General features: G+C 35.4%; 1 protein-coding gene across 1 annotated transcript; it reads left to right on the forward strand.

Annotated features, from left to right (window-relative positions):
• Window positions 1-1,424: 1,424 nt before the first annotated feature.
• LOC132040861 (SNF1-related protein kinase regulatory subunit beta-1) lies at window positions 1,425-9,307 on the forward strand. Its single transcript, XM_059431553.1, has 4 exons — window positions 1,425-1,692; window positions 7,355-7,533; window positions 7,649-7,811; window positions 8,711-9,307. Exons 1-4 carry the CDS (start codon window positions 1,507-1,509, stop codon window positions 9,029-9,031), a joined length of 849 nt encoding a protein of 282 aa, XP_059287536.1. The 5' UTR covers window positions 1,425-1,506; the 3' UTR covers window positions 9,032-9,307.
• Window positions 9,308-10,145: the final 838 nt, after the last annotated feature.

Raw genomic sequence — 10,145 nt, forward strand, 5'->3', positions numbered from 1 at the left:
GTGTATGAATCTGAGTTAATTAAACAATTTTAGTGTTTGACTATTATAGTAATTGTCTACTTATGAGTTATAACAATATTCTTATATATTCGTACTTGATATTAACAATAAAGTTGAAACTTATGTAGAGCTTCAAACTGTACACGTATTGTAAGAAAAATAATAATTTATACGACTAAATTTATACTATTTGTTTTTAAACTCTATATATATGATTACTTTATTGAAAATATTTAAATTTGCTTTGTTTTGTAGACTATAACCTAGTAGTTGAGGTTTGCACGTAATAATCTAAAGATTTTAAGTTCAAAGTCTCAAATTCAACACTAGTGAGCGTTATTTGTTTTAACTTTATAGAATATAATTATCATTATCTTGAAAATCTGTGCTCGTAGGCCGACCATATGTTTGTAATTAGTCTACGTGTTCATAATTCATAAACTGAAAATTTTAGTGAAACTTGCGTATTCTATTTTGTAATTATCCTTTATAAATAATTCGATGTTTCCACGTCATCCATAATTATACTCTAAACTTTCCTTTTACGTTTTTTTTCTTTTTTTCATTTTTCTATCTCAGTCATTTTCTACTCACCATTTTATTGCTCGTAGATTAGTCGAGATGTTCATAAACCGAAATGGAAAGAAAAAGGCATCATTTGTTTTAACTTGATAGAACAAAATTACGTTAAAAACTTGTGCTCGTATGCCGAACATATATTTGTAGATTAGTCAACGTATTCAGAATTAAACCAAAAATTACAGTGAATTTGTAGCTTTCATTTCATAATTATCCTTAATAAACATTTTAATCTTTCCACGTCATCCATATATATCCTTTTATGTTTTTCTTTTTTTTCATCTTTCCATCTCTGCCCTTTTCTGCGCACCAGCTTGTAAGCGAATATTTTATTCGTAGATAAGTCGGGGCGTTCATAAACTGAAATAAAAGAAAAATAAATTTTTTCTTTATCTCAATTTATGTTATATAATTTGATTAGGCACGGAGATTAAAAAAGAATGAAAAACTTTTAAAATTTATAATTTAAAATAAATCATAGATATCATTTTTTTGGGATAGACTAAGGGGTGGTTTGGTATGATGGATAAACAAATATATTAATGAGATAAAAATTTAATACCACTTTATCCTTTATTTGATTACTAAGTGTGGAATAAGTTATCCTAATATTAAAAAAAGTGATGCGATAACTTATATCCATATGAGGGTTAAATAACTATCCCGAGATTAGTTATCCCGGAATAACTTGCTTTCTAACCAAACGAGCCCTACAGGGCATAGGGACTAGGGAGTGATAAAAATCTGTAGCTCATACAGGGCATTGTCGTAAATACACCCAATAGTAAGCCTTATCTTATTGTCTAATCTCACCTTCTCCATTAATAATAAATGTCTGACAGAATACTATATAAACACAACAAAACAACGTGACTCGCATATATACAGACAAAAAATATACACAGATATATGTATAATATTCACTAAATGGGAAATGCTAACGGTAGAGAAGACGGCGCCGCCGTTAACGGCGGCGGAGGTGGAGGTGGTGATGAGGTGGCGGGAAGTGGAGATCACGCGCGGACGACGCGCGTGGCGTCGGTTGACTTGATGGTCAATTCTCCAGAGCAGAGTCCACATCGTGTTGCTTCACCGTTGTTGTTCGGACCTCAGGTTTTTAGCTTTTTTTTTTTTTTGCTGATTTTGTTGTATTTATGTGTAGTTATTGAATGATATATGTGTTTGTATATATATGTATGTGTGAGCGCTTTTTGTGTGTGTGAGAGGAGCAGAAATGTGGTCTAATTTGAGCATATATGTGTGTGTGTGTGTGTGTTTGTGGTGTGAGGAGCGAAAATGAGGTCTAATTTGAGCATATGTGTGTGTGTGTGTGTGCGCGAGCTCTTTTTGTGTGTGTGTGTGAGGAGCAGAAATGAGGTCTAATTTGAGCGTATATGTGTGTGTGTGTGTGTGTGTGTGTGTGTGTGTTTGTATACATATAAAACAATATATGCGTTTGTGTGTACAGATATATGTATGTGCGATCACTTTGTGTATATATATGTGTGTGTGTGTGTGTGTGTGAGAGAGAGAGAGAGAGAGAGAGGAGGATTTAGGATTTGGTGTGGAGCAAAAATGAGGTTTAATTTGAGCATATATACTTGTGTGTGTGTGTGTGTGTATAGAGAGAGATGTTATGCGTGTGTGTGTGTGTCTAGTATAGAGGTGGATTTAGGATTTGGTGCGGAGCAAAAATGAGGTCTAATTTGAGCATATATACTTGTATATACACATATATATAGAGAGAGAGGGGTGTGTGTGTGTAGGTGTTAGAGGAGGATTTAGGATTTGGTGTAGAGCTCAAATGAGGTCTAATTTGAGCATATATACTTGTGGTGTATATATATATATATAGAGAGAGAGAGAGATGTGTGTGTGTGTGTGTGTAGGTGTTAGTGGAGGATTTAGGATATGGTGCGAAGCACAAATGAGGTCTAATTTCAGCATATATACTTGTGTGTGTGTGTGTGTGTGTGTGTGTGTTTTGATGTTAGTGACAGTGGTGGATTTAGGATTTGGTGCGGAGCAAAAACGAGGTCTAATTTGGGCGCATATATATACTTTATTTGTCCAATATGTTGACTTTTCACTTTTTGGAGATTCAAACTAAGAGGATTTTGTCAAATGTCAGAAAATGTGTGTGCGAGCGCTTTATAAATATATATATATATATATATATATATATATATATATATATATATATATATATATATATATATATATATATGTGTGTGTGTGTGTGTGTGTGTGTGTGTGTGTGTGTGGTGTTAGTGACCAGAGGCGGACTTAGGATTTAGTGCGGAGCATAAATGAGGTTTAAATTTTGAACATGTATATATTTCATTTGTCCAATTTGTAGCCTTTTTTTACTTTTGGAGATCCAAACTAAGAGAATTAAGTCAAACATTTTAGGACCATTTTTTCAAAGAAAGGATAGGATTCTTATTAAATTCAGTAGCAAAAAGCACAAAAGGAATGGACTTGTCTCCATTTAAGTATTTAATTAATTTAGCAAATCCATTGTTATATGCGCGTGCGAGGTCATTGTATGTGTGTGTGTGTGTGTGTGTGTTTGTGGTGTTAGTCCAGAGGCAGATTTAGGATTTGGTGTAGAGCAAAAAGGAAGTCTAATTTGAGCATATATATATATATATTTCAGTTGTCGAATATGTAGCCTTTTTCACTTTTTTGGAGATTCGAACTAAGAGAACTTTTATCAAACATTTATACACACACATATCTGTATGTGCGAGCGCTTTATATGTGTGTGTGTGTGTGTGTGTTAACGAGGTCTAATTTGAGCATGTATATACTTCATTTGTCTGATATGTAGACTTTTTAACTTTTTGGAGATGCAAACTAAGAGAATTTTGTCAAACATTAGAAAATGCATTTTTTTTTTTTTTTTTTTTAAAAAAGGACAGGATTTGTGTGTTTCAACTGGGTATGTTGTTGTTGTTGTTGACAGGATTTGTGTATACATATAAAACAATATATGTGGTGTTACTCGAGAGGCGGATTTAGGATTTGGTGCGGAGCACAAATGAGGTCTAATTTAAGCATATAAACTTCCAATATGTAGCTTTTTCACTTTTTGGAGATTCAAACTAAGTGAATTTAGGATTTGGTGAGGAGCAAAAGTGAGGTCTAATTTAAGCATGTATACTTCCTATATGTAGCCTTTTTCACTTTTGGGGATTCAAACTAAAGAGAATTTAGGCGGATTTAGGATTTGTTGCGGAGCAAAGTGAGGTCTAATTTGAGCATGTATACTTCCAATATGTAGCCTTTTTCACTTTTGGAAATTCAAACTATTTGAATTAAGTCAAACATTAGAAATGCTTTTTTTTAAAGAAAGGACAGGATCTTAATTAAAATTCAGTACCACAAGCACAAAGGAATGGACTTGTCTCCATCTAAGTATTTTTAAGTAATCTGGAGGTGGATTTAGTATTTGGTGCGGAGCATAAATGAGGTTAATTTGAGCATGTATATACTCCATTTGTCCAATATGTAGCCTTTTCACTTTTTGGATATTCGAACTAAGAGAATTTTGTCAAACATTAGAAAATGCATCTTTTTTTTAGAAAGGACAAGATTTTAATAAAAGGCAGTACCAAGAAGCACAAAAGCAATGGACTTGTCTCCATTTTAGTATTTAAGTAATCTAGCAAATCCATTGTATAAGGTCTATACCACAAATAAGATTGCTAGATTTAACAAAAGGTAGATTCTTTTCCATTGAAAGCATCTGTGTTTCTTTCTATCCAAATGCACTTCTTACTATATTGATATGATGATAACTTCAACTTATAGTACTTTTTCGTGTAGTTTCAGTATGTCTTAATTCCAAGAAATGAGTCGATCTAAATTTAGCTCAAAATTTAGTCAAAGTGACTCTTCATAAGGAAATATGCCAGACAAATTAGGATGGAGTAAGTATCTTTTTAAATTGTTTAATCATATAAAGATTAGCTAAGGTGGTGGATACACCAACACCCTCTGCATCTGATACTGCCTGTCTGTATGCATGTTATTTGCTGCGATATGTCTGCGTTTATAGTGGCAGAGTTGTAAATTGATTGTTGTGCTGTTTCTTAATCTAATTGACATCATTATATGCTTAACTGCAATTTGTTGTGTTATCCCGATTTGGTAGGGTTGAAGTGTTCTGTTTGACAGTAAATTGAAACGCCTATAGGAACAACATTTACTACTTCCCAATCCCAGATCGGTAATATGAATCCTTGATATCCATTCCAATTCTATTAGGTTGCATGTTATTCCTGTATGAAGTGCCTTAGGAAAAAGCTGGATAAATTCTTTTTTCTGTTAGGTTCGATAAAGCTTGCATTATTGGACTTGCTTGAGTGTTGGCCTTAGACCCTTTGTAAAATGGGAAAAGGGAAAGTATCTCATGGCCTGTCTTTTTTTGTTGGGTAAAACGGACAAGCTAATTTATATTAGCAAGGTACATGAAAAAAAATTAAAAGGAACTTATTCCAGAAGAGCAAGCTATAATGTTTCTGTATTACAATGTCTTGCATTAATGATGCCTAATGCATCGGGGAGCAAGAGGCAGTGCAAAAATGTTATGCTGTAATCCTAATAGGACTGGTTAAACCGTTTTGTCAATTCATAGTCAAGTGAAATTTGGAGGTCTCTTTTTGTGTGTGAGTGTTGCTGAATAATTCAATCTTATTCACACTGGCTGATATTATTTACCTCCTGATACTTGATGAAACTCCTTCAAGTTCTTTTACGTGAGGCTCATAGAAGATCCTGGAGAGATTTCAATGTTCCAACTCTTTGATATAACTACGTTCGCTTTCAGATTTGAAATTCTGTTTACACAGATTTTTTTTTATTTTTTTTTTTGAAAATGGTAACATTTACACAGAATTTCATTTCTAAATAAAGGCTCTTTTTATATTTTTTTAAGTTTAGCCTAACCATGGTGGATAGGCACTTTGGGTGTGCCACCACGAATTTGTCAGATTTACATTTTGTGCTCGTGTATTTTAATTTGGAAATCCGAAGTCAAATGGAACTCCATTTCTGCGACTGTTTGTTGGGTTATTTGGAAAGAAAGAAATGCTAGATTTTTCTTAGGACAAAGGAAATACTGTACTTGAGCTTAGTTCTTGGTGCAACATGAGCTTTTGCAAATGTGTTAGAGCTCGAAGCCATGCTTGACCTTCTTAGTTCATTAGTGCATCTATTTTTGAGATCTTGATAAAGCATGTTCCCTAAGATGATTTTCCGCTACTGAACATTGATTTACTTGTGGACAAGACTACCATTTTGGAAGTATGCCTACTTTTCACGGCATTGAATGTTCACACTTTCTTTTGGATGTACATTGCCTTTGTGCTGACTCACATCAATAAATTTACCTTATAAAAAAGGGTACTAAAAGACTGGAATATTTAATAAATCATAAATGATAATAAACCAGTACTGAATAGTAGAATCATCAAATTATCCTTATACATGCATGTTTTGCTCAACGAGTAGGGTAATTTACGGATGCGGGGCTAGATGAGAGAGGTGTTTTAGATCTGTCCCTGGTAGCTAGTTCAGAACTATGTTAATGATCCTTTATTTGCCTTTATGTAGTCATATTGAACAGGAGTGATGGGTATTGATACTTTTTTTTGTAAAGATTCTTCAAATGCACATTTGCAAAAAGCTGCAAATACTTGCGGACACCTTTATCAGCTATATGCCGTAAATGAGTCCATGTAACATGGTCCATAATGCTATAATATGTGGTAATCATTGCTGTGTAGAATCAGATCTTCTCTAGTCGGGACATGTTATTGACTTCTTGGAAACCAATAAGCTACCAATTGCCATTTGTTCGCTTATGCAGTTAAATGGGTTAACATCCCATTTAGATGGCAACTGAGATGGAGGTGGTAAGATATATTTAGATTTTGCGGAAAAGGGTTGAGATTTGAGACTTTAGAATACATGATAAAGGTTGATAAAAAAATGCAATGCTCAGATATGATATAGAGAATAGGGGATGAAGGGTTTGTTATGAGTTGCATGGATTTATTGGCTTGCAAAGTCGAATTGACACCTCTATTACTGCCTATTGGAATTATGATAGCTACTTATGTATTTGGCTAGGAATTTGATGGAATCTGATACCCATAGACCTCTATGGCACTGGCCACTAAACATTGGATAGTTAGAGAAAATAAATCTATGGGATGATATGGATAGGTGATCTCGATATGCTGATGAACATAGAACACCTTGTGTGCATAAGCGATGTTCTCTTCTGGAGGTTTGATGGGGTGAGGCAGCCATCTGGAGTGCTGTCCAGAACAAAAAAAACCTCTTCTTAGAGAGGCTTTTCTTCCATAGCCTGTTCCAAGGACAAAACTCTGTTGCATTCCTTTCCTGCTGTTAGATAGTGAGAGCAGGACTCCACTGTGAAGTTAACGTCTTTTCTTGCTTTCCATCTCAAAAAGCTTGGTTCTGTGGCTGATGAGTTCCATGTCTTGTTTCCTTATGTGGTATTATCAGCGTTTACACTGATACAATCAACATTATCACTCAAAGTTTAGGTTTTTCTAAATGGACAAGAAGGGAATAATGTCCCTTTGAGGTTGGCCAATTACCATAAGCAAGAACCTCTTATTTGTAGTTAACTTGGAGATAGACCAGGAGCAGTTGATTGCTTCTGGTTGCCCCAACGTACCCCATAAATACTTATGACTGTCTAGTTCGAGACTAAACTCCTCTTTATCCTTCTTTTCAGGTCCCAGTAGTTCCTTTACCAGGAGCAGATGCCAACCCTGTTACCAATGAAATGTGGGGCAATGAATCTGAGGATGACTCTGATCATTCTCCAGAGAGTGGCATACCTACTTTAATAACATGGAGTTATGGTGGTAATAACGTTGCTATCCAGGGATCTTGGGACAACTGGAGATCAAGGTAAACTCTGGCCTCCTGTTCAGGAGTTGAACTAGGTTCGACCAAGTACTAGCTACTAAAGTGATTCCTATTAATGGAGTTTCTGAATGTATCCACTAATGATATTTGCTTGCAGGAAAGTTCTCCAAAGATCAGGCAAGGACTATGCCATTCTCTTGGTCCTTCCGTCGGGTATATATCATTACAAATTCATTGTGGATGGAGAAGTTAGATATATTCCAGAACTTCCATGTGTAGCAGATGAGACAGGCGTCGTCTTTAATCTTCTTGATGTTAATGTAAGTGAATATTCTGCCTACTGATTATTTGGTTTTGGGGGGAGGGGAAGCTGATTTACATTTGCCTAGTGAATTGATAATTTCATTAGCACATTTAGCAGTCCTCACTAATGTAATTAGGGAAAGACTGACAACTTTGCAGTGGAAGGGTAGGCAGAGTTTGCAGTGTTGCAGCTGCCCTTTGTCCGGGTTTATTTTTGTTGTCATTTTATTTTGTGCTGTTTTTTCTTGTCCTAAACAAAGAGGAAATGTGATTCTTCAGTGTTTTTAGGGGTAAAAGTGAAAATGTTTCTTCAGATACTAAACTAAGGTAAACATGGTCTGGGTAATGTGTAAGTGAGCAAATTAAAGAAAATGGATGCCTATGTTCACTCTTCGAACCTTAGGTAATGCCAATGGTATTAGTGAGACTGTCCTGATTAGTGTTTTTGTGTCATAAATGGATAAGCTTTCAGCAAGATTTCGAAAGAGGGAAAATATCTCAAGGGTTTATTCACATATACCTTCCTTAACTGTATACGCAGCGATACGGGTTCGGTTGGTAGAGATTGGGGAATCAAGAGTTTAAAAAGTGAAAAAGCTACGTAAGAACATGGTAAGTTACTCTATACACATATGCAGTTAATGATACTCTCACTTGGAAGGGGTAAGGCGAAGATTTGTCTAAAAGGAAAATGAATCTCATTGAAAAAATGCACTGATGGCTGATGAATGCATAAAAATGTGACTTGAAGGGCTGCAAGGTTACCTAGAAAGACCGTTCACCATGTCAACATTGTGGCTGTGATACTTTTGGGAGGCAAAAGAATATAGTGCTCTATAGTCTATAAACCTGCTGTTACCTAAGAAATTGTTTGGCTCATAACACATGGATAATACAATTTGTGTCCTTCCTACAGGACAATGTGCCAGAGAACCTCGAAAGTGTTGCAGAGTTTGAGGCCCCACCATCACCTGACTCTAGCTATGCGCAAGCTTTGTTGGGAGATGAGGATTTTGCAAAGGAGCCAGTGGCAGTTCCACCCCAACTTCATCTAACTGTTCTTGGTTCTGAAAACTCGGAAGAAACACCTTCTTCTCCAAAACCCCAGCACGTAGTGCTTAATCACCTCTTTATAGAGAAAGGATGGGCTTCACAATCTGTCGTTGCTCTTGGTCTGTCGCATAGGTTCCAGTCCAAATATGTCACCGTTGTCCTCTACAAGCCACTGAAGAGGTGACCCTGTGTTTACATTCTAATCTTTCTGGAGCTTTCCCAGTGTGGTTGCTTTAAGATTTCCGCTGTTAATAGACATTCTCGAAGTCCAACTTCCTTTAATCTTTCTGCTCTGTTGTACAATAGTTTCAAGTTTTATGCAAGTAAACATCTCTAGGCAAGGTAACTGCTACTGCACTCATCTTTTCTTCACCTTTTTTGGTGATTTTCTGTTCATAAAGTTTTTCTTATTACAGAAGGATTAATGTGCAGAATGAGAAAAGAAATTATAGTTAGCTAAGATTACGTGTTATATTCCCGTGATTTTTGAGAGAAACAGTTGGGGTTTTAACACGAACTCTAGCTGGTTGATTCTTTCCTGCCATCTCCCTATGACCGTCACATAGGCATGTAATAGCAAGTACACCATCATCCATTTCATTGGAATGCAGATCTCTTTTCTGTATTCCATGTATTGATGATTGTTACAAGTATGACAGATTCAAAATTATCGTTGCATTGCTAGTCAAGGGAGATGATTTATTCAAACACTAGGATAACGAGCTAAACAGTCGCTACAGGGCGATTAAGTGTAGTCTGAATTTGCTGTTAAAATACAGGGTTGTGCATTTTTCTCTCGTACAAAATTCCCTTCCACTGTTCTTCGAGTTAAAGTGTCATCGTTTGCCTTTGTTCCATTATCCTTTGACGCATTACCAGCTTATGTGTTAAAGACTTTCCTTTTTTGATTTAGAATCAAGTGAAGCCAAATTTTAGTTTCGTAAACTATATGAAAAGAAACTTTTTAGTAGTTTGCATCTTCTATAGCAAACAAGTAAATTTACATACATTGATTTGGTGTAAACAGTCGATGTGGGTAAGTATTTACCTTATTTTTAAGATTTCAATTAAAAGATACTCCTGGACATGGATGATTTGATCGATTAGTGTAAAAAAGACGCGACACAAATTCCTTCAGATTGATATTAAACGAATTTACGCTATTTAAAATCATAGGGAAGTTAATGTTATCATTCTTGTAAAGGATCAACGTGTTCACTAAGGTTCGTACATCCTCCTTTGAAGCAGTACACGGTGTGACACTGATAATAAATACAACTTAAATCACTAGACATTAG

The sequence above is a fragment of the Lycium ferocissimum genome, chromosome 12, assembly GCF_029784015.1.
Source record: "Lycium ferocissimum isolate CSIRO_LF1 chromosome 12, AGI_CSIRO_Lferr_CH_V1, whole genome shotgun sequence".
In the NCBI taxonomy this organism is placed as follows: Eukaryota; Viridiplantae; Streptophyta; class Magnoliopsida; order Solanales; family Solanaceae; genus Lycium; species Lycium ferocissimum.